Genomic DNA, 27223 nt, shown 5'->3' with positions numbered 1-27223 from the left:
GTACCATCTCCCTGTCTCTTTAGGCCATTATTCTGCAGAAGTGTATGTCTTAAACATACTCGGTGATTGAGCTTCCTCAAGCCTCAGAATTGGGGGGGGGGGGGGGGATGTCCAAAGATTCTCCATCCTCTGAGTGAAGGAATTCCTCCTCAGCTTAATCCTAAATGGGGTGATGCGGTGGCTCAGTGGTTAGCACTGTTACCTCACAGCACCAGGGACCCAGGTTCAATTCCAGCCTCAGGCAACTGTCTGTGTGGAGTTTGCACCTTCTGCCCGTGGGTTTCCTCCCACAATTCAAAGATGTGCCTAAGGTTAGGTAGATTTGTGCTGATGTGTCCTAATCCTAGAGTCACTAGCCAAGGGGAACATCCTATCTGCATCCACCCCATAAGAATTTTGTGAGTTATGTAAAAATATAGCCTCACTTCCCTCAATCTTCTCTCCAAGTATATAAAACAATCCTCTCTCCAAGTATATCCTTCCTTAGATAAGGAGATCAAAACTGTACATAACCCTGCAGGTGAGGCTCCGGGCAATGGTAGCAAGATTTAGAATGAGAAACAGGATGTTCAGCCCATCGAGCCACAAGTCCTGACATGAGTATGTTTCACAGTGAGATGAGTCACTGATTCATTCAACCAGTATGGTTCAGAGTAATTCCTAAAATCAATCTGTTCAGAGCGATGTTATTACACACGTCCAGTGTCGGTGGAATTGACCCCAGGTTCAGAGGCAGGGACAGTACCACTGTGTTGCAAGACCCCACTAGTTGAGTTAAAACCTTTGGCCAAATTAACTTCGTCTGTTTCCTAAAAACCAAAATAAAAACGGCTGAAAACCAGAAATTGCTGGAAAAGCTCAGCAGGTCCGGCAGCATCTGTGGAGAGAAATCAGAGTTAACGTTTCGGGTCACTTGACAGCTCTGAGTTCTGTCCACAGATGTATCATCTGTGTCTTGTTGAGCTCCTGGTTTCTGGAAGCTCTTTTGTAAAAATTTACGACTCACTAAACATCATGACATAGGAATTTGTATCTGTCTCCCATCACACCCCCATTATTATGTGCTGATGTGTATGGGACTGAATGCTAGAAGGAATTTTGGAATGAATCCATCAGATTTAGCGAAACCACAATCATATTTAATGCCCATGTTGTTAATTTCCTGGAGAATGACCTGTTGTGTCTCCTATTTTGCCTGGCCAGGTTGTCAGCTGTCCACGATTTTGACTCTTTGATTCTCCATCCGCCCAGCTTCCCCCTGAGTACTCTCCTAAATTCCTGTTGTTTGTTAGAGTCGGATTGTATCCTGCTTTGGAGACAGTTCAGAGAAGCTCTCTCCCCTGATTCCTGGGTTCGACAGGTTCCCCTTGTGAGGAAAGGTTGAGCAAGTTAATTCAATCCATCGGAGTTTAAAGATGAAGGACAAGAGGTGATTATGTGGAGACATGAGGGTCCTCCGCAGGCTGTATGCCAAGAGGATGTTTCCTCTAATGGGGGTATCCGGAACTAGGATTTCACGGTTTCAAGATAAGGGGCTTCCCATTTAAGACCATAAGGCCAGAAAGGAGCAGAAATTAAGCCATTTGGCCCATCATGCCTGTTCCTCTATTCAATCATGGCTGACAATTTTCTCAACACCATTCTCCCGCTTTCTCCCTGTAACCCTTGATACTCAAGAACCTATCTATCTCATTCTTAAATATACTCAATGACCTGGCCTTCACAGCCTCTGTGGCAATGAATTCCATAGATTCACCACTCTCTGGCTGAAGAGATTTCTCTTTATCTCTGTTATAAAGGGTACTACCCTTTCCTCTCAGGCTTGCCCTCCTAGTCTCTCCTGCCAATGGAAACATCTTCCCATCATCCACTCTGTCCAGGTCATTCAGTATTCTGTATGTTTCAATTAGATTCCCCCTTCATCCTTCTAAACTCCATCAAGGTTGGTGTGGTGGCTCAGTGGTTAGCGCTGCTGCCTCATAGCACCAGGGACCCAGGTTCGATTCCAGCCTCGGGTGACTGTCTGTGTGGAGTTTGCACGTTCTCCCCGTGTCTGTGTGGGTTTCCTCCGGGTGCTCTGGTTTCTTCCCACTGTCCAAAAGATGTGAAGGTTAGGTGAATTGGCCATGCTAAATAGCCCATGGTGTTAGGTGTTTTAGTCAGGGATTAATGTGGGGAGACGAGTCTGGGTCAGTAACTCTTCGGAGGGTCAGTGTGGACTTGTTGGGCAGAAGGGTCTGTTTTCACACTGATGGGAATCTAATCTCATCAAAAATATAGATGCAGAGTCCTCTAACATTCCTCATATGTTAAACTTTTCTTTGCTGGGACCATTCTCGTGAATGGAGATGGGAAGGAATTTTGTCTCAGTGTTTTTAACCTTTGGAATTCTCTACCCCAGAGAGTAGCGGAGGCTGGATCATTGAATGTATTCAAGGTTGCATCAGTCAGACTTTGATTGACAAGGAAGTCAAGAGTTATGAAGGACCGGCAGGAAAGTGGAGGGATGGCCACAATGACATCGGCCCCTCTCCCCCAAACCGGACACTCCGTCAGTCGATAAGATCATGGCCGATGTCATTGTGGCCATCCCTCCATTCACGAGAATGGTCCCAGCAATAAAAAGCTTAACATATGAGGAATGTTGGAGGACTCTGCACCTATAGATTAGATTCCCTACAGTGTGAAAACAGGCCCTTCGGCCCAACAAGTCCACACGGACCCTCCAAAGAGTTATCCACCCAGACCCATCTCCTCACATTTACCCTTGACTAAACACCTAACACCATGGGCAATTTAGCATGGCCAATTCTTTCTTTCGTTACTGTGTCTCATGTTCTTATTCCAAGTCAGAGCATCCCCATCTCCTTGGCCTTGGCTGTGATGCACACGCTGTTTAGTAGCAAAAAATACAAGTCAAGAAGTGAACACGCCCTGGATTTCAACTTGCTTAGGATCTAATCTTGTCTTTTCCCAACGATTATTAAAATCGATGCATTCAGTATGCTGGAATCTGCAGGAATGGAGTGTTTGTTGGGGTTTTACTGTTAATCGAGGTTCTTCAGCCATCTTATTGCATGGATTATTATTAAGGCTGATAATCAGGGCAGGTAAGCCAACTGCTCTGACTTAATGTGGTGAGGTAAGAGGGGGCAGAGCAACATCGTTAAACAGGTCGATTAGGAAAATAGGTTGAAAAAAAACCCAGCAGAAATGTAGGGGCCCTCTTATGGCACAGTAAAAGAAAGAGGGGAGGAGAGGGAGTCAGTGGTAACATTAATGGAGGAGATTCAATTCAATAAAAAGCTGTCCCGAGGGTGATCGTATAACTACTGCTGATTTTCATTAAAAACCAACCTGTTGACCCGGCTTGCATGTGACTCCAGACCCACAGCAATACGGCTGACTCTTATTTGCCTTCTGGGCAGTTAAGGATAGATAATGAATGTTGGTCTAGTGAGCAGCACTCACATTCCATGGACAGAAAGAGGCGCTGGGGGCTGGTGGAAGATGGTCCTCAATGCATGTGCAAAGTCACTGAGGCCTGGTGCAGGAAGCCATGCAGGAAGTCAAAATAATCAGGCGAGCCAAACTTAGCGTCAGCTGTACTTCTGATGTAGCTGTGCAAAATCGATGCCTTTTTGTCCCTTTCATAAGAAGGTGCAATTGGACCTCATTTTGCCCCTCAATAATTCAATGTTTCTCTGCACAGCACAAAGACCTCAATGGAAATGGCCCAAATAGCCACACTCCTGCCTCGCTCACTGGTAGGATTGTGGACACAATGCACAACCAAACTGCTGGACTTTCTCACTTCTAAGAACTTGGCTTGCCTGCTTGAACTGGTTGTGACGATTCTTAGAAATTCCAAAAACTCTGAAAGGTTGAAATGCTCAGTGTTTTCAGAGAGTTTTCTGCTATTAACTCACACAAGGCACGCCCAATACTCTGTGTTTCTCTGCAGCTAGTTGCTACAACTTCAGAAATTTGCAATTCTTTTAGCTCCCCGGTTTATCCTCTTGTTTAAAACATATGGCCTTGAGAGTCATTTTGTTTTTCAAATCTGCAATCACGCTGAGCATTTGTGGACTGTAACAAAGAAAATTGAATGCTGCTGTGTGGGCCACTCCATTGTTTTTTAAATGCTTTGATCCAAGAATGTTCACATTTTTCATCCTCTTGAGTTGCATTAATCAAAGCAGATAGCAGAGACAAGTTTCACGCCTGAGCACTGAAAATAATTTTCATGCAAAGTAAAACAAAAACAGCTTGTACATTTCATCTTCTTACAGTCTTCATAGAGTCATAGAGATGTACAGCACAGAAACAGACCCTTCGGTCCAACCCGTCCATGCCGACCAGGTATCCCAGCCCAATCTAGTCTCACCTGCCAGCACCCGGCCCATATCCCTCTAAACCCTTCCTATTCGTATACCCATCCAAATGCGTTTTAAATCTTGAAGTGAGGGGGATATTTGTGACAGAGAATGTGCCCATGGAATTTTTTTTTTAAACATGGGGAGGCTGTAGTGCTGTAAATCCCACAGTATTCTGGTTTACCAGGGGAGTGCCCCTGTTTTACTGCCTGCTATAAGGATTGCAGGCTAGTGATCAACTTGTCTGGGCTTATTGTGAATGCATCTTCTTTGACCATTAGGTCCTGGGATTTGAAACCAGACCTCTGTCTCAGAGGCAGGAACACTGCTCCCATCCCTGCTGCTTGCCTTCTATGTAACATATTTCAACGAGCCACCGAACATCCCAAAGAGCTTCAGAACCAGTGAGGTGCTTCTTTGAAGTGCAGTCAGTGTTGCAAAGTAGGAAACATGATGTTGAGTCTCACGTCGCGAGCTCTGACGAGCAGCAATGAGCACATGGCCAAATAATCGTGTTTGAGGTGATGTTGATTGCGTGGTAAATATTGGCCAGGGGACGGAGGTGGGGGGGGGGGGGGGGGGTGGGGGTTGTAACTCCCCAGCTCTCCTTTCAGATAAGTGGCCACAGGATCTTTGATATCCATACAATGTAGGGGTGGCAGGGTGGCTCAATGGTTAGCACTGCTGTCTCACTGCATTAGGGACCCGGGTTCAATTCCCACCTGAGGCGACTGTCTGTGTGGTCTTATGGTCTTATTCACCCCGTGTCTGCGTGGGTTCACAGATGTGCAGGTCAGATGAATTGGCCTTGCTAAGTTGTCCATAGTGTTAGGTGTGTTAGTCAGAGGGAAATGGGTCTGGGTGGGTTACTCTTCGGAGGGTCGGTATGGACTTGTTGGGCCGAAGGGCCTGTTTCCACACTGTAGGGAATCTAATCTAATCAGGCAAGTGAGGCCCATGTTTAACAGAGAATCATAGAGATGTACAGCATGGAAACAGACCCTTCGGTCCAACCTGTCCATGCTGACCAGATATCCTAAACCAATCTAGTCCCACCTGCCAGCACTTGGTTCATATCCCTCCAAACCCTTCCTATTCATATACCTAGATGCCCATATATTCAGATGCCTTTTAAATGTTGTAATTGTAACAGCCTCTGGCAGCTCCTTCCATCCGTGCACCACCCTCTGTGTGGAAAAGTTGCCCCTCAGGTCCCTTTTATATCTTTCCCCTCTCACCCTAAACCTATGCCCTCTAGTTTTTTTCATCCAAAAGCCAGGATCTCTGACAGTGCAGTACTCACGTCAATGTTTTGCACTAAATTATGAGTGGGATGTGAGCATCACAGAGGGTGAATAAGAGCCCACAGTTCTGTTATTTTAAACACACGCATAAACACTGCCAACTGGGTATGCCTGTGTTGGATTCCATTTCTAAATTACTTCCAGATCCCTGTAAAGATAAGCCATCCAGTCAGCCAGACATAATCAGTGCTGTGTGCTGTCTGGTAAAAACCAAACCCTACAACTGATGAAAAACCTGATGCAGCCACCCAAGTTACATGTTCCATTTATGTTCAGAATCTGTACGGTCTTTAATGAAATCTAAACCGCTTTCCCATGCTTAGACAGTGCAAAGGCTTGCTCAGAAATGAGTTCTCATGTAGCAGTTCTCCACCGTTTTGTTCAGTGGGGCAATGTTTTCAAAGCAATGAGTGATTAATCGAGCCACTCATGTCCACAGAATTGATCTAACTGTGGTGTGTGGGCTCTGCCTCCGACAGGGTTAATGTATCTCATACAGTGAATGCTCCTATAAGATAAGGTCAAAACTCACATGACACCAGGTTATAGTCCAACAGGTTTATTTGAAAACGCAAGCTTTCGGAGCTCTGCTCCTCTTTCATTTGCTACTCACTAACACCTGGGGTCATGTGATTTTTGACCTTGTCCAACCCAGTCCAACACATGCACCTCCACATCCTGTAAGATAAGAACTAGATGTGGCTAACTTTGTATTCAAAGATTTGATGGAGATTTATTTATAGCTCCTGACGTGTACCAAATGCCCACTTCACTCTCCTATCTACCCTTGACTCTACTTTCAAGGAACTATGAACCTGCACTCCAAGGCCTCTTTGTTCAGGAACACTCCCCAGGACCTTACCATTAAGTGTATACGTCCTGCTCTGATTTGCCTTTCCAAAGTACAGTACCTTGCATTTATCTAAATTAAATTAAATCTGCCATTCCTTGGTCTAAAGGCCCATCTGATCAAGATCCCGTTGTACTCTGAGGTAACCTTTTCAAAGGACAATCCTCTCATTCCTATCATAAATCTGTTGAACCTTTGTTGAACTCTCTCCAAGGCAAGTGTGCCTTTCTTGTAGTGATGGGTCCAAAACTGTACACAACACTCCATGTGGGCTCGCATTCAATGTCCTGTATAATTGCAGAAAGCCGTCTTCACTCTCAGACTCTAATCCTCTTGTAATAAAGACAAGCACTGCTTGCTTTCCTCATTGCTTATGTACCTGCCTGCAAACTTTGCATATAAGGACATCCAAGCTACTTTGAATACAAACGTTTGACTTTTCTAGATTCCCTTCCAGAGTGAATGAGTTCACACTTTCCCATGTTATATTCCACCCACCATATTTTTGCTGACCTATGTAAGCTGCCTCTGTAACATTTATAGCCTCGATGTGTCCTCTTCATCGTCAACTTTTCAACCGGGCTTTGGATCATCAGCAAACTTGAACTCAATGCCTCATCTAAATCATTGATAAGGATTGCACGTGGCTGAAATATAAGTGCAAATTCTTGTAACACCTCGCCAATTATAGACTGCCAGCATCGGAAATTAAGACTTTTTTTTCAAGCAGGGAGTTACTTTTATTTAAAATCTAACCAGCATTATCTACAATTTGAACTGTGAGGCTGATGTATAAAAGCAGGGTGAACAGGATTGTAATAACAAATGAAAATTGCATTACGTAGAATGACCCTCAAATCACTCAAATGTGAGTAACTCACCTCCTGACTCCTGTACAAGTACAAGTCAGGAGTGTGATGGAATACTCCCCACCCACCTGGATGGGTGCAGTTCCAACAACATTCAGGAAGCTTGATACCATCTGGGACAAAGCAGCCTACCTGATTGGCATTATATCCACAAGCATCCACTCCCTCCACCACCAATGCTCAGTAGCAGCAACGTGTACTATCCATAAGGTGCAGTGCAGAAATTCACCAAAGAACCTTAAACAGCACCTTCCAAACCCACAGCCACTTCCATCTGGAAGGACAAGGGCAGTAGATACATGGGAACACCACCCCCTGCAAGTTCCCCTCTAAGTCATTCACCATCCTGACTTGGGAATATATCGCCCTTCCTTCACTGTCACTGGGTCAAAATCATCAACTCCCTCCCTAATGGGTCTACTTACATCACATGGACTGCAGTGGTTCAAGAAGGCACCTCACCCCCACCTTCTCAAGGGGCAACTAGGGACGAGCGATAAATTCTGGCTCAGCCAGCAGCACTCAGATCTCACGAGTGATTTTAAAAAAAATCTAATGTCTTAATTGTAAGTCCTTTTCCTGATGTCTTTTGAAGTAAAAGTAATTCAAAAGCGGAGTAACTTACTTATCAGTTGAGTTTCCCTCCTGCTTTTTTGTCTCTCTTAAATGTGGCAGCCTGCCGTCGTGAAAGACCGACTCTGTGGTGGGCAGGTTCAAGACAGGAATCGTGCGTTTCAGCTGCTACTGTCTCCTTTATCAGAAGTTTCCCAGGAAACTTTTCATTGTCTGGGACGGCCCAGAGAAATGTCTTTACAGCACTCGGTGGGGCGGGGTGTTCCAACAGCAGCCAGAGAGATAAAGTGCTCCTGAACAGTTCCTGTGCCTACAGCATGTTTATTGCTGCTCTACCCAGTAGATTGTGCTGTTTGAAATATCCTTTTGTTGTGGGCTCATTTCCCCCAATGAGGATGTTTGCGACTGAAGATGATCGTACTCCCTGGATTTAGCTGCTTGTTTTCATAGCTGATGACCAGCCCTGTTGTATCCTCTGAAAGAAAAAGGCTCTCCTTGTGAAGGCAATTGCTGCTTTTAACCTGTGAGCTACCGAGATTGCACGGGTAGAGGGAGCTGTGAAAGTTTGGCTCTGATTCAGAAAAGTGTAATAAATAAGATGCAGCTTCAAAGCAAGAGGCTCCGAAAGATAAGCTGGAAACACATATTAGTGCAATGGGAGATATTAAAATTGGATTAGCAACTGTATTTTAAATGAGTAATGTATTAAATTTATGGAAAAAAAAAGTGTTTGCCAAACATTTTCCAAAGTAGCAAACAGTAAATCAAAAACAGAACCAAGTTACATTGATCTTTAGCACGAGTGATATTTTTCAATATATCACCGTATTCAAAAGTAATAATTAAAAACAACTTATCAATGAATCTTCCCTTTTGTTGTCTCTCTTCTGGACGGGGGTTTCTAGATGATCAACTGTGGATGGTGGAGCAGGCTTGAAGGGCCAAATGGCCTACCTCAGCCGTTTCTATGTTTTGACAGTGACCAAGACTGTACATGCCCTCTTGAGTCTGTGTAAAAGATCCCAGGACACAAAGAAGTCCAGGGGCATTCTGTCCAGTGTCCTGACAAATATTAACCCCTCAAAATAAATCACAAAATGAAACCCAGTTATCTGGTCATGGCCATATTTCCACTGGTAGGGACTTGTGGCTGCTACATTGCTGATGTTACTGGAGCAATCATCCTTGAAAATGTATCTGGTTAGCTGTAAAGTGCTTTGAGATAGTGGCTTAAAAGGCACGATACAATTGTAGGACTTTATGTTAAAGAGGCCCCTTTTTGCTTATAGAGCTATTCTGTTTTATTTGTGTTCATTAAATAGTTTACATGGCTAAGCCAGCCTTTATTACACTTCCCCAGTTGCTCAGAGGGCAATGAAGAGTCGACCACATTGCTGTGGGCCTGGGGTCACGTGGAGGTCAAACTCGGTAAGGATGTGCAGGAGGCTGGAAGAACACAGCAAGCCAGGCAGCATCAGGAGATACAGAAGTCGACGTTTCGGGTGTAACCCTTCTTCAGGACCCGAAACTTTGACTTCTTCACCTTCTGATGCTGCCTGGCTTGCTGTGTTCTTCCAGCCTCCTGTCTGTCTACCTTGGATTCAGCACCTGCAGTGTTTTTTGTCCCAGACCAGGTAAGGATGGCAGTTTCCTTCCCTAAAAGGACATCAGTGAACCAGATAAATTTTATGACAATCAATGATACTGCAAGGTTTGTGAAGGTTTGTAGCTCAGGTTGAGGTTTAGGGTGTAGGTTTGCTCGCTGAGCTGTAGGTTTTATATCCAGATGTTTCATTACCTGGCTTGGTAACATCTGACATGTCTTTGCTTAGCCTGTCCCAGGATAGATGTGTTATCCCAGTCGAATTGGTGTTTCTTTTTCAATCCGTGTGTAAGGCTACGAGGGAGAGAGGGTCTCTCACTCCCTCGTAGCCCTACGCACGGATGAAAAAAACCTCCAATTCGACTGGGACATCAAAGCAAAGACATGCCAGAAAATTCCTAGAGGCCTGGCACTCCAACCACAACGCCATAAACAAACACATAGATCTAGATGCCATCTATCAACCCCTCAGAAAACGAACAGGAAATGACATCACCACAAACCCCAGGAACTCCATCCAGGAGAAAGATATAAATAGAAAGCAGGAGACAACAGCTTCGCTTCACTTGGAGGTCGCCACTGATGATGTTACCTCGCCAGGTAATGAAACGTCTGGATATCAATCCTCCAGCTCAGCGAGCAAACCTACACTCTAAATCAATGGCACTCCTTATTAGGGTATTAATTCCAATTTCTTAAAACTTTGAAATCCAGTTCCACCATCTGCTGTGTTGGGAATTAAAACCTGGGTCCCCAGAACATTACCTGGGTCTCTGGGTTAATAATGCCACTCGGCCACTCCATTCCCAAGCTATTATGTTGTTAGCTTTATTTGTACAGTCAGTGATTGCATTATTAAATTATGCTTAACAGTAGTTTGGCAACTGGGAGTAAACACACTTTTGTTCTGTACGTGTTGGCGCATTCTTCCCATCACTCAAAGGTGTCAGTGTCTGAGTGGACAAGCAGAGTAGATTACAGCAGCTAGTCAGCCATTTGACTCCAGTCCACAGGCCTCCCAGGGGACAGACAACCGCTGATAGAGACTGGCTGTCAGATCTCACATCGGTGATTAGGAAAGCAAGGACTGGAGTACTTGAAGGGGGCCAGAGCGACTCCAAGAAAACACTATTTCCAAATGTCCTCCAGTCCAGTGAGACACTGTGCCACTTTATGAGGAGCTCTGTTGTCTTGATGCATAAAACTCAAAAGGCAAATAACTTCTGGTTATTAATGATTTGGAGGAGCCAGTGTTGGACTCGGGTGGACAAAGTTAAAAATCATACAACCCCAGGTTACAGTCCAACGGGTTTATTTGGAAGCACTAGGTTCAACAACCACCTGATGAAGGAGCATCGCTCCAAACGCTAGTGCTTCCAATTAAACCTGTTGGACTATAACCTGGGGTTGTGTGATTTTTAACTCTGGTTAATAATGAAAGGGATCCAAATCTCTGCTGCTTGCGCATGTGTTTAAACTCTCAGTTATCAGCCTTGTGTCCTTTTTTGTATCCATTCATGGGATATGGGTGTCCCTGACCAGGCCAGCATTTATAACCCACTCCTAATTGCCTACAGAGAAGTTAAAAGTTAACAACATTGCTTTGGATCTGGAGTTCTATGTAGGCCAGACTGAATAAGGATGGCAGATTTCCTTCTCTCAAGGGCAAAATGTGAACCAGATGGGTTTCTAATGATAATCAATAGCCATTACATTGGCTTTTCCTTTTCAGATTTGTATTGAATTCCTGTTTCACAATCTACTATGATGAGATTTTAACCATGTCCGTAGAACATTATGCTGGTGTTCAGGGCTACTAGTCCACACACATTACCATTAGGGTACTGTCTCCCTAGCAAGTGTTTTGCTTTTAAAATTCTCAAACTTGTTTTCAAATTGCTTCCTGGCCTTGCTTCTCCCTACCTTAACATCTCTCCCCCCCCCCCCCCACCCCCCCCCCCCCCCTCCCATAACTGTACAGGATACCTGTGCTCCTCCAATCCTGTGAGTGTGATAAAGTCAGAGAGTTATACAGCACGGAAACAGACCCTACGGTTCAACTTATTCATGCCTACCAGGTTTCCTAAACGGAATTACTCCCACTTGCCTGTGTTTGACTCATATCCCTCTAAACCCGTCCTATTCAGATACCCAACCAGATGGCCTTTTAAATGTCGTAATTGAATCAGCCTCCACCGTATCCCCTGGCAGCTCATTCCATACACGTACCACCCTCTGTCTGAAGAAGTTGCCCCTTAGGTCCCTTTTATATCTTTCCCCTCTCATCCTAAACCTATGCCCTCTAGTTTGGACTCCCCCACCCCAGGGAAAAGACCTTGTCTATTTATGCTATCCATGTCCCTCATGATTTTATAAACCTCTATAAGGTCACCCCTCAGTCTCTGACGCTCCAGGGAAAACAGCCCCAGCCTATTCAGCCTCTCCCTATATCTCAAACCCTCCAGTCCTGGCAACATCCTTGTGAATCTTTTCTGAACCTTTTCAGGTTTATCAGCATCCTTCCTGTTAAAGCTTTCTAGAAAACTTTGGATGATCATTTGAATAAAAATAATGTGCAAGGGTATGGGGAAACAGCAGGAAATTGTCACCAGGGGATGATGCTCACTTAATGAACAGTGCAAGCCCGATAGACTGAATGGCCTCCTGTACTGTGACAATTCTGCGATTCTGGAACTCTTGATTGTTTAGCTACTGCTACGCCATGAGCATTGTGATTCATTCTAGTTATATATGGTATAACTAAATTAAAACTGGAGGGTCTCTGTGGAGTGGGCCATGTGACTATTGTGGAACTAACCTGAATTTTGCAGACATCAGCAATAATGTGGCAGAGGCAAAATCTAATGGATTAGCTGAGACATGCATTTGCAGCTTAAAGGGCAGCAGCGCTGTCGACAGTGTATTGCAACGGGTTTGAACAACGTAAATGTGGGGAGTGAGCACATAGATCATCGCTTTCCAAATTTCTTCCCATTGCGACCCAATTTCGAGGTTTGTAAATTCAGTGTAACCCTTCAGTGAGAACAGGGAGTTCAGCTACTAATGCTTCAGAGCTGCGCTCAGCATGTGACCCAATGTAAGGACAAACCCGTCCTTGGGGGAGCCCTGGCATGGATTGGTGCTCTCCTGCAATGTAAATTGTGGTGGTAGCCAATGTAACTACATCCTTTATGATTTCAGGAAGTGATCTATTATCTTAGATTCTGGGAAGGAACGCTCAGGGATTTCGTGGAGATTAACAGTGTGGAAATCTTATATAGCTCCAAAAACCTTGGCACCAGGTCTCGAAACAAGAGCCCAGCCCTGCACCAATACCACATGGGGCTTTGTCTAACAGTAGTGGGTGTAACTAACAAAGGTGCAAAGGATTATATTTCACTCACTCCCTTCATTTAGAATCGGGCTGGTAAACATCTAACAAGCACTAGTTGCAAATTTTGGCATCCCTCAACTGATTTCAGTGAGGTTTTGAAAATTAAGGACTTGGGAGTTGACGGGTAGGATAGCACATCGACTCTGTCGGAGCGGGAAGGACATGTAAAATCTGATGCAAGATGTAATTAGCAGATATGATATAGGACACAGATTTGAGTCCCCTGTATAAGTCTCAGCGACAAAGGAGTTTAACTCAATCTTATTAATTGTTTGGTGTGGAAACAGTTTGAGTTAGTATCTGAGGTATCTGTGCAATTGACCCTGTGGAAATGGGGGAAGGGGCAGCATCTCGGGTCAGAATATGGTTAGTGTGACATTGTAGACATAAGGGAAAGATATCCTTTGATACTGAGGAAAATCATTCACATTTTTGATTTGAATCCTGTTATGATTTAGGTCAAGCCACAACAATGTTGGCTGTAGGGAATGGTCTCTTTGAAATTCCTCAGTGTTTGAGGAAAACTCTCGACTTGGAGTGCTTTATAAAAGCCAATCATGTTTCAGTCACTCGAGGCACACTGCAGTTGACTGCCTCTCTCTCATGTGCTTATTTCTTTATGGGTAAAGTCGAGGCCTTGATTTTCCTCAATCCTTTGGAGACATGTTGGTGTCAGGAGGACAGGCTCCATGGTGGGGGGAGGAGTTGAAAGTGATGCCCAACAAGTGATGCTGTTCGCCGAGGCAATTAATGGCTCAATTACAGAATCACAGATGTATTTATCGAGTTCAACTCTATGATCTCCCGCCTTTTCCCGTCTCCCAGCATATCATTACTATCCAACCAATGCCCTCTTGTGCCTCCATCACATTTCCAGGCAGTGTATTGCGTACCCTAACTATTCACTCCATGAGGAAGGTTTATCTTATGCCAACCTTGCTTGGCTTGTACATCACATTAAATCAGTGCCCTCCTGTTCTTGTTTCTTTAAGGGTCACCTGCTGAAGACATTTTGCCACAGGCACAGGTCACCAGGTAAACCTCCCGATTGGTTCCCTTAATGGCTGCTCCATGATTCACGCAAGGGTCCCTGACACCAATGAAAATGACCCCTCTCCTCCCCATCAACCCGACTAAGGCACCAATGTCAGAATATAGTCTTAACCAGCTTCCCCACCTGCCCCTCCCCAAAACCCAGCCCGATGTTCAAGGGTGTCTTGACATTGAGATCTTCTCTCCTTTCTGATGCAACTTCACAGGGTGGCCACAACCAGGGGTGGCGCTGCTGAGCCCCAAACCCTCTGGCTAAAAATGGCTTCTGTTCACTGACTGGTGCCAGGAAAATGTCACCACAGGTTCCTGCTGGAATGGAATCTTCTTCTCCCATCTCCAATCTCTGCAGCAGGAATTTACCTTGACTGAAAAGAAATTCTACCCGAGGTGTCAGATAAATGTAGTGACTGCTCCCTGACTTGACAACTTCTGTTGGGGACAAATCTGAGCCCAAGTAAAGTCAGCATAGTGACACCATAGGGCTGCTCTCTCGTTAGAGTGAGATGGCTGCTGGTGGTTTAACCTGGGGGGTCACCCCACCTCAGGCGAGGGTAGGAGTTTGAGAAGGAGAAACCTTCATGGTAACCTCAGCAGATGCAGGAATTAAACCCATGCTGTTGATGTTATTCTGTATCAAAAATCAGCCATCCAGCTAACTGAGCTAACAAGTCAGATTGTTCAACATGTTCAGGGTTTGGGGCTAAGTGTGCCAAAGGTCCACAATTCTCATATTTCTCTAGTGCAAACCTCGTTAAATTTCTGATGACGGAAAGTCTATAAACAGGCAACATACGGAGGACAATGAGAGTTGCAACAAAATTCTTAGGTGTGGGTCGATTTTAACTAAAGACGCCTCAGACATGATTTCATCCTTAGGCATGGGACAATAACTGCAGATAATAGCTTGGTGTACAACCTGTTGGAAAAGGCACACAATATTATTTATAGCATCAGCATTGGACAGGAGCCCACTGTATCCCACATTAAATATAAATATGTATTGAAAAGTTAATGCAGTCATTAATTCAACTTGACCTTCAGCTTGAGGAAAGGCCATCTTATTTTGAAAAGTTTGCTAAATATGATGAATTCTCTTTTCACGTCCTGTCAGATCTTGCTTCGTGATGATGTCTGATTGCTGTAGGAGTGGTCACAGCATCTTCTGTCTGTATCAAAGATGCTGCAATACTCTGCGGAAACTTGCAAGAACATGGTCTTCTGAAGGGGAGTGTGAGATGGGGGTAGGTTTAGCTGTCAGTCACCGATGTTTCCTTGTGAGAACTTATTGGTATAAACAACAATTCAAGGTCATGAATACAATTTACAAACATTGCCATCATATGTTTATGTCTGGTAGGCAGAGAAACAGGGTGAGTCATGACCATTGTAATTCCTGTTGGTGCATATCTTTTTCTGTTTCTTCTGCTGGAATGAGATTGAAAGAGTTAATCGTGTCATTCCTAACAGGAGGAATGGGCATTAACTCAGTTGGAGAAAGTAATCACGTGGATCATCTGCAGAGTTCCATTAGCCTGAAGGGTTCACACCCCTGGCTCCCTAACCCTGTCCCCTCACCCACCGGGCTCCTCACTCCCCCCTCACCCCTCACCCACTGGGCTCCTCACTCTTCCCCTCACCCCTCACCCACAGGACTCCCCCTCACTCACCGGGCTCCTCACTCCCTCTCTCACTCCTCACCCACCGAGCTCCTCACTCCGCCCCTCATCCACTGGGCTCCTCACTCCGCCCCTCATCCACTGGGCTCCTCACTCCGCCCCTCACCCACTGGACTCCTCACCCCTCACCCACCAGACTCCCCCCTCACCCACCGGGCTCACCCCTCACCCACTGGGCTCCCTCCTCACTCCTCACCCACTGGGCTACCCCCCTCACCCACCAGGCTCCTCTCCCCCCTCACCCACCGAGCTCCTCACTCCGCCCCTCACCCACCAGGCTCCTCACTCCGCCCCTCACCCACCGAGCTCCTCACTCCCCCCTCACCCACCGAGCTCCTCACTCCGCCCCTCACCCACCGAGCTCCTCACTCCACCCCTCACCCACCGGGCTCCTCACTCCACCCCTCACCCACCGGGCTCCTCACTCCACCCCTCACCCACCGGGCTCCTCACTCCACCCCTCACTCCACCGAGCTCCTCACTCCACCCCTCACCCACCGAGCTCCTCACTCCGCCCCTCACCCACCGAGCTCCTCACTCCGCCCCTCACCCACTGGGCTCCTCACTCCCCCCCCATCCACCAGGCTCCTTATTCCCCCTTTGCTCACCGGGCTGCTCACTCTCACTTCACTCACTGGGCTCCCCCCTCCCCACTGGGCTCCCCCCTCCCCACTGGGCTCCCCCCTCACCCACTGGGCTCATTCCTCACACCTCAGCCACCAGGCTCCTCACTCCCCCCTCAACCACTGGGCTCTCCCTCATCCACCGCACTCCCTACTCCACACCCCCATTCACCCGGCTCCCTATACCCCTCACCCACCTGGCTCCCTATACACTTCACCCACCTGGCTCCCAATACCCCTCACCCCCCCGGCTCCCTATGTTCCCTCACCCTCCTGGCTCCTGTACCCCTTACCCACCTGGCTCTATGTTCCCTCACCCACCTGGCACTAGATTAGATTAGATTACTTATGTTCCCTCACCCACCTGGCTCCCTATATTCCCTCACCGACCTGGCCCTCTGTCTCTTCACTGACCTGGCCTTATGTTCCATCACTCACCTGGCCCTATGTCCCCTCACCCACCTGGCCCTCTATCCCCTCACCCACCTGGCTCCTATGTTCCCTCACCGACCTGGCCCTATGTTCCCTCACCCACCTAGCCCTATATCCCCTCACCCCCTGGCTCCCTTTATCTCTCACCCACCTGGGTCCTCTGTTCCTTCACCCACCTGGCCCCACGTTCCGTCACCCACCTGGCCCTATATCCCCTCACCCACCTGGCACCCTATACCTCTCGCCCACCTGGCTCCCTATACCTCTCACCCACCTGGCTCCTATGTTCCATCACCCACCTGGCTCCTATACCTCTCATTCACCTGGCCCTATGTTCCTTCACCCACCTGGCCCTATGTCCCCTTCACCCACCTGGCCCTATATCCCCTCACTCACCTGGCTCCCTCTACCTCTCACCCACCTGGCTCCCTATACCTCTCACCCACCTGGCTCCTATGTTCCCTCACCCACCTGGCACTATTTTCCATCACCCACCTGGCTCCTATACCTCTCACCCACATTGTCCGTTATCCCCTCACCTACCTTGCTCCCCTCCCCCACCCACCTGGATCCTTAATTCACTGTCCTTCAGACTTCCTTTCTCTGTTGTGATGAGGGTTAATAGTTCTGTTGCATTTAAATTAAGGTCACTATGTTAAATATTTTAAGGCACGGTCATCTAAAGATTGGCAAAGCAAGAGCTGGAGGTTGGGAGTAGATTGGATAGCAATGTTTCACAGGTACAGTCAGGATGGACCGAATGGCCTCTTTCCATGGGGTAAATTCCTGTGGCTGCAGAAACACAGCACAGCATGTTCCCTGACTCAGCCACAAGCTCCCATCTGCTAAATCTCAGTCAGTTTCATTAATATTCTGTGAGAGATATATCTTCACAAACCAAGCCTCTAAGGAATGAAAATAGTGACATTCCTCTCCTAAAGACTTCCCTCCAGGATGTCTGGAGTTATACGTATCATTATAAGCAACTGGGGACTTGTGGGGAAAGAATTCCACTTCACAGATGACCTTTCCACAGAGTCTGTAAACTCAGTCCATTCTCCCATCTGAGAGATTTCCAGACAGATACTGACCGCTCTGTTTAAAAAATATAGCTTACTCTTTCACTTACGTGTCTTGCCATAATTTTTATTCATGATTCTAGCTCAAAGGATTTTGGGAAGGGACAGAGTCACAGTACAGAAGAGGCCCTTCGACCCATCAAGTCTGTACTGCCAAACTTACACTAGCCCTATTCTCCAACTCAGAGCTTATTGCTTCAGAAACTTATATCAGCATTGGAGATAGTTCATTACTGATAAGGTCACTTCATAATCTGACCTGCCCCATAGTCATGGAGTCACAGTGTCATACATCATGGAAACAAGCCCTAAGGCCCAACTTAGCCGTGCTGGCCAGGTTCCTTAAACTGAACTGCTCCCATTTGCCTGGGTTTGGTCCATATCCCTCTAAACCTGTCCAATCCTATTTTGTCCCAAAGTGAAGACATGAACATATTCCCATTAAATTCTGCGACCTCTCTCCATTTATACAGTATCCTGCTATTTTAATTATTGTACCAAAGTGGTGACATCAACATATTCCCACATTATATTCCATCTGCTGACCTTTTGACAACTCAATTAGCCCACCCCGTATCCTTTTGCAGACTCTCTGTCTCCTCTTGACAGCATACCTGCTTACATTTCTTGCTGTCTTTGGTAAATTTAGCAACTGTATATTCAGTTCTTTCAACCAAATTATGGAGGGGAATTGTAAACAGAGGAGGCCCAGCACTGATCCCTAAACACACGAATAGTTACAGCTTACCAACTGGAAAACCCTGCTCTCTGTTTCCTGTTTGCTAAAAACCTTCCATCCATGCTCAAATATTAGATCCTTATCCTTAGTAAGCTTTGACATTGTTATGATTGTGGCAGGAGGAAGTTGCCGAAGATTAAGCCCTTTATTCTACCAGTCCCATGATTAATATAAGTGTGTTGGTCAGTTCCCACAATGGCCAATTGCTTCCCTTCTGTACAATGATCTGTAGTAAAAGAAATGGTCTTGAAACTTCTTTAATTGAATCAAAATGAGCCATTTGTTATAAACCATTCTTATTAAAGCAAATTGAAAAACGGACAACAGGTAAACTGTGATCTAGGATTACACTTACACCTCCTTAATCCATCACACAGGCCCTTTTTAATTTACTCATTATATTCACCGGATGAAGGTGTTGCTGGCTAGGCCAGCATTTATTTCCTATCCCTAATTGCCCAGAGGGTGGTTAAAAGTCAACCACATCGCTGTGGGTCTGGAGTCACACGTAGGCCAGACCAGGTAAGGATGGTAGTTTCCTTTCCTCAAGGACATAGTGAACCAGATGGGTCCCCACCCCCACAGCGATCAACTTACTGTCATCATTAGACACTTAATTCCAGATGTTTTATTGAATTCAAGTTCCACCATCCACCATGGCGGCATTTGAACCTGGATTTCCGGCACGTTACCTTAATCTTTGGACTAACAGTCCAGTGATAATATTACTCGGCCATCACCTCCCCATTGTCACATGCTTACACAACAAAAATGACAATTCCTTACGGAGATTTTCTTTTTAAAAAAAGCAAAAGGAAAAGGAAACGAGGAGTTTGCTAGAAACTTAGAGCAGGAGTAGGCCATTCGGCCCTTCAAGCCTGCTCCATCTTTCACTATGATCGTGGATAATCCTCTATCTCAATGCCATGTTCCTGCTTTCTCTCCAAACCCCTTGATGCTTTAAATATCTAAAAATATATCTATCTGTTCCTTGAATACACACAATGATTCAACATCCACAGCCCTCTGTGGTAGTGAATTCTCACAGGTTAACTACCTCTGAGTGGTACTTCATCTCAGTCTGAAGTGGCCTACTCTGTATCCTGAGACCATGGTCCCTGACTCTAGTCTCTCTGACCAGGGAAAACATCCTCCCTGCATCAAGACCGTCCAAACATGTTAGAATTTCCATGTTTCAATGAGATCCTCACTCATCCTTCTAAAAACTGTTGAATACAGGCTTAGTCTGTCTTTATTGGTCAGTGCTACTGACCATAATAGCAATCAAAAAGTTTCAAAACATCCCAAGGGTTTTAATGTGTTGGCAAATGAATTTAGCAGAATATGCCCATTTGAGCTACAAAAAAAGGGGTATGATTTGGAATACTCCCACGATTCTGCACTTAAGGAATGAATGTAAAAACAATTATGTTCTGTATTTCTAAGGTGAGATTCAGAGGTCCACGTTAGATATGTGCAGCTCCATCCTCCAAAACAACGGGAGAGGAGCAGAAATCCGACAGTGATAGTCACCTCTGGGAAGACTCGGCCTATTATTTTGGCTATGGAGTCTCTTCCAGGTCCTTGTCTGGAACTAAAATCACACCTTCCAGCCAATAGCGCCACCCTATAGTTTTCAGAAGCAGCTCCCATTCTACTGAGTGAGGGGCTGGTGCCTCCTGGTGACTCCATGCCAGTGCCCACACTTCCGTTGATCCCATTACCTGATTGCCCTGAAGGCTCTGGCAGGCAGGTAGGCACTGAGAGCACTGTGTTCCGCTCCAACGCAGGCAGACTGTTCTGGTTCGTGCTGTAGTGTGTGACTTTCTCCTCCCACAGATGCCCGGAGTGGGCGGCTGAAAGCAGCTGTCTGCCAGAAGGCGTTTATTTATACTGATTTAACGAGACAGCCAACATTGGAACAATCTGTGGCTTTAATAAGCAAGTAAAATCATTCACGCTCATTAAAACAGCCATGAAGACAGAGAACGGAAATGTTACTCGTTATTGTCACTCCCTGAATTGTCCCTTTGTTCTGTTTGTCAGTTCTGCCCAACACCATTGGTCAGTTGACCTCCGATTCTGAGAACCATTGTTCACCCCATCCTTTTGTTACACTGTTTTCCCTATTGCCCATGCTGCCTTTCAGCTCTGACAATATATATAGTCCAGGAACAGGCCATTCAGCCCCATAGGTCCATGCTAACATTCATCCTGCATGTGAACAGCCCTTGTCAGTCTATCCTTTTATTCCCCTCATGTGTTTATGTAGCTCCTCCTCAAGTGCATCAGTGGGGGAGAGAAAGTTAGAGGGAGGTGGAGAGAGGTTCTTAAACTCACAGAGGACTTTAACAAAGTAAACAGAGAGATCCTTTTGCAAGTGGATCAGAAAGCCAGAGAACACCGATTTTAAGACAGTTGGCTAAAACAAAGGAAATAGGGGCACCGTGAGGAGATAAGGAAATATATTGTATGCAGTGAGTTGTTATGTCCTGGAATGCACCGTTTGAAATTGTGGGGAAAGCAGACTCAATAAAAACTCTCACAAAAGGAGTTGGGTAAATCGCTGAGCAGAAACGTTGACGGGTCTATGAGAGAGGAGTGGGGATTAGGACTGATTGAGGTACTTTCTATGACAGTGGTTCCAACATTGTAACCACTCCCTGCTTTATTGTGTTCACACATGTTTGTGCTGATCAGAAACAATACTGTTGATCCGAACGCTTAAGTGACAACAATAACTCTACATTTACCTGGCACCTTTAGTGTAGTAGAGCATCTCAATATACTTCACAGGAAAGTAATTCAGTCAGAAATGACACAAAGCCACATATTAGGTCAGATTTTGGAAAACTTAGTCAAAGATGTAAGTTTTAAGGAAGAAAGGAAAGGAGGTAGAGAGGGAGGTCCAGAGCTTGGAATATAGATGCACCCAGCAGTGATGGAGTGATTCTAATTGGGAATGCCCAAAATGTCAGAATGAGATGAGCACAGGTAATCTCAGAACGTACTGAAGCTGGAGGAAAAGTTAGAGATTGAGGTTGACGGTGGTGGTGGTGTGACCATAGAGGAATTCAGAAACAAGAATGAGAATTTTAAAATCAAGATAGTGATTGACTGGAAGCCAGTGCAGATCAATGAGCACAGTGATCATAGGGGAAGGAAACCTGCTATGAGTTAAGACAAAGGCAAGAATGTTGGATGACCTCAAATTTCCAGAGTGTGGGATGATGGGGTCCAACCAGGACAGTGTTGGTATTGTCAAGTCTAGAGGCACGAATAAGGGTTTCACCGGGAAATGAGCTGAGATGGATGACATTGGGTGACGTTACAAAAATGGAAATAGGTTGAAATCCACTTGAAAGACATTTTATTCTGAACAGCAGTCACTTGTCTTGAAACGTTAACTGTTCCTCTCTCTCACCACAGATGATGCCAGACCTGCTGAGTTTCTCCAGCATCTGCAGTTTGTTTGAGTTCCTGTCTTTCTGAAGCTGTAAAGCATTCTCCTTGAGATGATTCTGTTTAACCTCTTGCAATGGCTTTGTCTGGGTTCGCTCTGATATGCAACATGTTAAAAGTTAGCAACTCTACCACTTCCTGTAGTGCATGGTGACCACCAGGCACAACAAGTCCTATTGTGTGTGAGGTTTACAGTGAAGTCAGTACTTGCTAATCTCAAAACAGAGAGAAATCCTGCAGGGCAACCACAGTGTGACCTTGGTTCAATGGAGACAGTGGCTTATCCTTGTTTCCACTGGTCAGTGCCTGGTGCATGAATCATTCCTAAGCAGACAAACTTTTTAAATTGGATAACTTTTTCCACTGTGACTCCATCTCAGTGCCTCAGAGTTTGCACATCCTCAGAGACAAACTTTAAAGCAAAGATAAGAGAACTGTTTTCTTTCCTTTATTCATTCAAGAGATGAGGGCATTGCTGCCCAGGCCAGCATTTATCCCCCATCCCTAATTGCCCAGAGGGCTATAAGGGTATTGCTATGGGTCTGGAGTTACATGCAGACCAGACCGGGTAAGGATGGCAGTTTCCTTCCCTAAAGGACATTAGTGAAGCAGATGGACTTTTCCTGATAATCGATACATGGTCATTTTTAAAAAATTGACTTCAAATCCCACCAAATGCCTATGTAGGATTCAAGCCTGGGTCCCCAGGATATTATCTGGGTCCCCAGATTAACACGCCAGCAATAATTCCACTAGGCCATTGATGTCTGCTGCTGAGCAGAGCAATGAGAATGACGTTTTTGTCATAGGGAATGTTTAAACTGTAGGGCTGTGTAGTATAAGGAGTCGAGAGTGTAGTGCTGGAAAAGCACAACAGGTCAGGCAGCATCCGAGGAGCAGGAGAGTCGACGTTTCGGGCATAAGCCCTTCATCAGGATTCTCCTGCTCCTCGGATGCTGTTTGACCTGCTGTGCTTTTCCAGCACTATACTCTTCGTCCCTGACCTCCAGCATCTGAGTCCTCACTTTCTCCTGTTTTACAATGTTCTGGACTTAATGTTGAGTTCAATACTTTCAGATTCTGAGCCCACCCCCATTCCTTCTCTTTCTTTTAGTTAAACTTGTTACATTCTCTGTCACCGTGTCCTCGCTCCCCCCCCCCCCCCCCCCCCCCCGCTCTTTCCAGTCTGGTGGCTAGACACGTTGTTATTCTGTCATTTTCACATTCCAATCACTTAATCTGAACTATCAACGCCCTTTCTCCCGCAGCCCTCCAACATCCCAACCCCGCCCCAATGGTGCATAAATGCTGTCCCTTCCACATTTCACATCAGCTCTGATGAAGAGTTATCTAGGTTTGAAACATTAGCTTGCTCTCTCTCCACGGATTCTGCCTGACCCGCTGTGATCTCTTAACATTATTTTTCCAGTATAGATTCCAGCATCCACAATAATTCACTTCTACTTGGGTCGAACATGTTCTTTGCCTTTTCCAATGTCAGCAATTTAATTGCAAACTGGTGTTAAACTGGTTTTTGGAGTTGTGTTGAGACAAGAAATTAAGATGTTGCAGCAATATTTTCGTGTTGTCTAAAAGAAACACAAAGAAGGTACTGTTAATGGCTTCTGTTTACTTGAATTTCCTGGTGGGTTTATTTACGGATAATCTGATCTACGCAATGGTGTAATCTCGTTCTTGCATGACGTAACTCACAATCCTTCAGGATTAAGTTCAAATGCAAGTGAGGTGAGAATGATTTAAACTGTGGGTATAACCTGGGGCTGTTACTCAACCCACAGCAAGTGTCACTGTCGGAACAGTATCATGTAATGTAAAGAGGTTATTATTTTCCAGGATTATAGGTAAATTCAGCACAAATTTATTGTCATGGTATAAGACGTCACCTGGAATTGAGAGAACAATGGGTTCCTTTATAATCGGCAGGAAAATAAACAGCAGAGGAGCGATTTTCTGACAGTAAGTTCCCTTTCATGTGGGAAGAGATATGAACCAACCTCAGGATTCTGCAAACAAATCCTCAGTAAGGTTTGACAGTTTATAGGTCATTTTCTGAATACACACCATTGTAGATGGCCGCGCCCCTCCCTATTTAAGCAAGCTACTCCAATTGCATTGTTCCTCCAATTCCGGCCCTTGCACATGCCCAATTTCATTGCTCCAAAATAAGTGCACCCATTCCTTCAGCTATCTGGGTCATTAGATGTGGAATTCTCCTCTCTGTTCCATTCTCTTTCCTCCCTCCTCTCTCTCTCTTTCCTCCCATCTTTAAGACATTCCTGAAAACGTGTCACCTTGACCAACCTTTTGGTCCCCGGTCACAATGATATATCACGCATGTGTCTAACTTGGTCGGATGACTCTCCTGTGAAGCGCTTTGGGATGTTTTACAGATCGCTACTTGATGGCAAGTTGTTGTAGATGGGGTGTCACTGACAACTGACAAAAGTTGACTGTAAGTGGCGCAAAGAGGTGGAGGGAGGGGGTGGCTCTCCAGTCCCAGCATGCACTCGGAAAGGACCTCTAATGTCTTCCTACATATGGACTTAGACTCATAGAGCTGTACAGCACGATCCAACGCATTCATGCTGACAAGATATCTTGAACCTAATCTAGTCTCGTTTGCCAGCACTTGGCTCTGATCCCTCTAAGCCCGTATACCCTTCTAGCCAAAGTTTCAAAACAATGCACAGCTTATAAAACAGTCATTACTACTCCTGGAATTCGAGGAAATCACCTCCAACATCTAAAATACTTCAAAAAAGGAGCAGTTCCTACAGCCTCAATTTTTTCCCATCCTCCATCTTGGATTAACAATCCTGTCTTGTTAAAGTATGACCATCCCTTTGCAGAGTCAGGAATGAAACCAATCGGTTGACGTTCCAATACATTTGGGCAAAGCTATGGTAGATTTTCGGGCTGGGCTATACGATTGGGAGGGTTGTGGGAGGGTCAGCACATGTATTGATGGGCAGACATTAATGCTTTACACCTCCCCCCACTCCCTCCAATGGTGGATTTGGTGACAGGGAGGGGGAGAGTAGGTGAGGCAGTTAATTGGGCAAGTGGGCAATAGCCAGGGACCCCAATCGTCTCAGGCCCCCGACTCCAATCAAATCCATGGCAAGAAGAGGTGTCAGGGGTAGATTTTGAGGGTGTTGAGGGGGCATGGTGGTGGTGTGTGGGGACAGTGTTCGCAGGGTTTCAGAGATGAGGAGCACCCAACTAATGCTCTACAAAGTGACTGATGATAATGGAAATTGAACTGTATTCTAGCCACCGAGATTGTAATGTTCAATCTCATTAAATGCATTGCAATTAGTATATCTGCTAAGCATCTGTGTAGCAATGGTGCAGATGTAAGTATAATAGGAGTGCATTTTGGTAATCATATGTAAACTTGGAAATGTCACCCAATTAGTTCACACTAAGAGCATAAGAAATAGAAGCTGGAATAGTCCATTCAGCCCCTTAACCCTGCTCAGCTAGTGAATGTCTTCTGCCTAAACTCCATTTTCTCATTGGCTCCACATTGCTGCTGTCTGATAGTGGTCATGTCTACCTCATCCTTCTGCAATGGCCTGGGTGAATTCACTGCCACCAAACCTTCTTGTTGATGCTAACCTAAGACCCGGGTATGAAGTAGAAAAGGATGCCGACACAAAGTCTTGAGCAGAAGGGATGTTCGATCATGATAAAAAAATGTTAAGTTTATTACGTATTACTTAATAGCTAGGAGCAAATTACTGCAGATGCTGGAATCTGTACGAAAAACAAAAAAACTCTGAAGACCACAGTGGGTCAGGCAGCATCCATAGAGAGAGAGCAAGCTCACATTTCAAGTCTAGACTCCATGGATGCTGCCTGATTAGATTAGATTAGATTACTTACAGTGTGGAAACAGGCCCTTTGGCCCAACAAGTCCACACCAACCGTCCGAAGAGCTCTGCTGTGATCTCCAGCATTTGTTGTTTTCAGTACTTAACAGCTAGTTACATTATATCTGAGTTATAAGAGAGACTTTTGTAAGACCTCAGACTAGACTTAAGAGAAAGTACACATTACTGTTAACCATTGAGCTTAGACCTGGTAGCAAACTGAACTGGAATGGAAGAACAACTGGATATTTGATCCCAAGAGCAATCCTTTCCATCCTAACAGATGGTGATACCACTTAGTCTTTTAACGTATTAATTATTTTGTACTACAATGTCCCTTAATTCCTAGACAGATCATAAATGTATCCTTCGCAGCCTTGAATTTGTTCAATGACCTCTGGGCAAGAGAATTTCAAAGATTGACATCCTTCTGACTGAAGTGATATCTCCCTAGCTCAGTCCTGAATGATTACCCAAGCCGCTGAGTCAGCATCTGCATGTTTCTGACTGCCACAGCCAGGGAGGTGTCATAACCCCTCAGGTGTCCCCTGTCAAAGTCCATTCACATTCACCTCCCCCCATTGCAATGAAATGAGTATGCAAGTTCCTCTCTTGGATTTCGGAGTTGTAATCATGCATGTGACATACACAGTAGATTTTTAGTCACCTTTATTCTCCTTCTTTTTCTTCTGTTACAGGAGCGGGGAATCCAAACTGTAAAATCGCTGTTGTCATGGGCAGAACGGAAAATAAACATCTTCCCAGGTGAGGAACAAAGCAATTGGCCTTCGGTCTGATGAAGCGTTAAGGTTCAGAGGAGTTTATTTTCCCGGAAGAATGGGGGAATGCTGTAAAGCCCCTCCCTTTCCGAATGCTGCCCAGGATGGGCGTGGGCAAGAGATGTTGGGGAGGAAGTGTGCACGTCACCCAGGGATCAGGTCTATGAGCTAATCCTGTAACCAACTCCCAAAAGACAAAGCTGGTATATGCAGGAGGTCACAGAATGGACCCTAATGTTGTCATCATTGCCTTTGTTTCAGCTTTTCACAGACACACTTGCTGTAAACATTGGTTGAATCATTGACTGACATAACACACAGGAGTCCATCCAACCCATTGAACCTGTGCTAGCTGTCTGGTCATTCTGTACCATCTGACCCATTCCTCTGCTCCTTCCCCAAGGCCTTGTGAATGTTTCCTTTCAACGATGAATTCAATTCTCTTTACAATTGAGTCTACTTCCACTACCCTTTCAGACAGTGTATTCCACGTGTTGGGTTAAATTAATGTTTCA

At 45.4% G+C, this 27223-nt stretch overlaps 2 protein-coding genes across 5 annotated transcripts in view; one reads left to right on the top strand and one right to left on the bottom strand.

Annotated features, from left to right (window-relative positions):
* Positions 1 to 20433, bottom strand: part of LOC140464864 (atypical chemokine receptor 4-like) — a 37115-nt gene extending 16682 nt beyond the window's left edge. Inside the window, exons 1-2 of one of the 3 annotated variants that reach the window (XM_072560419.1) lie at positions 20296 to 20433; positions 8025 to 8447 (exon numbers count right to left, since the gene is read on the bottom strand). The gene's annotated coding sequence lies outside the window, so the exon portion shown is untranslated. Of the gene's footprint in view, positions 1 to 7531; positions 7705 to 8024; positions 8470 to 20295 lie in introns of those variants that run through there. The other 2 variants (XM_072560418.1, XM_072560420.1) reach the window with 2 other exon arrangements.
* acad11 (acyl-CoA dehydrogenase family, member 11) overlaps positions 1 to 27223 on the top strand; it is a 244274-nt gene that overhangs the window by 176357 nt on the left and 40694 nt on the right. For both annotated transcript variants that reach the window (XM_072560417.1, XM_072560416.1), the window contains one exon: positions 26628 to 26694. In XM_072560417.1, coding sequence (XP_072416518.1) covers positions 26628 to 26694 — 67 coding nt within the window. The remainder of the gene's footprint in view (positions 1 to 26627; positions 26695 to 27223) is intronic.

This window comes from Chiloscyllium punctatum, chromosome 41 (assembly GCF_047496795.1).
Source record: "Chiloscyllium punctatum isolate Juve2018m chromosome 41, sChiPun1.3, whole genome shotgun sequence".
In the NCBI taxonomy this organism is placed as follows: domain Eukaryota; kingdom Metazoa; phylum Chordata; class Chondrichthyes; order Orectolobiformes; family Hemiscylliidae; genus Chiloscyllium; species Chiloscyllium punctatum.
This window is presented reverse-complemented; position numbering and strand designations above follow the sequence as displayed.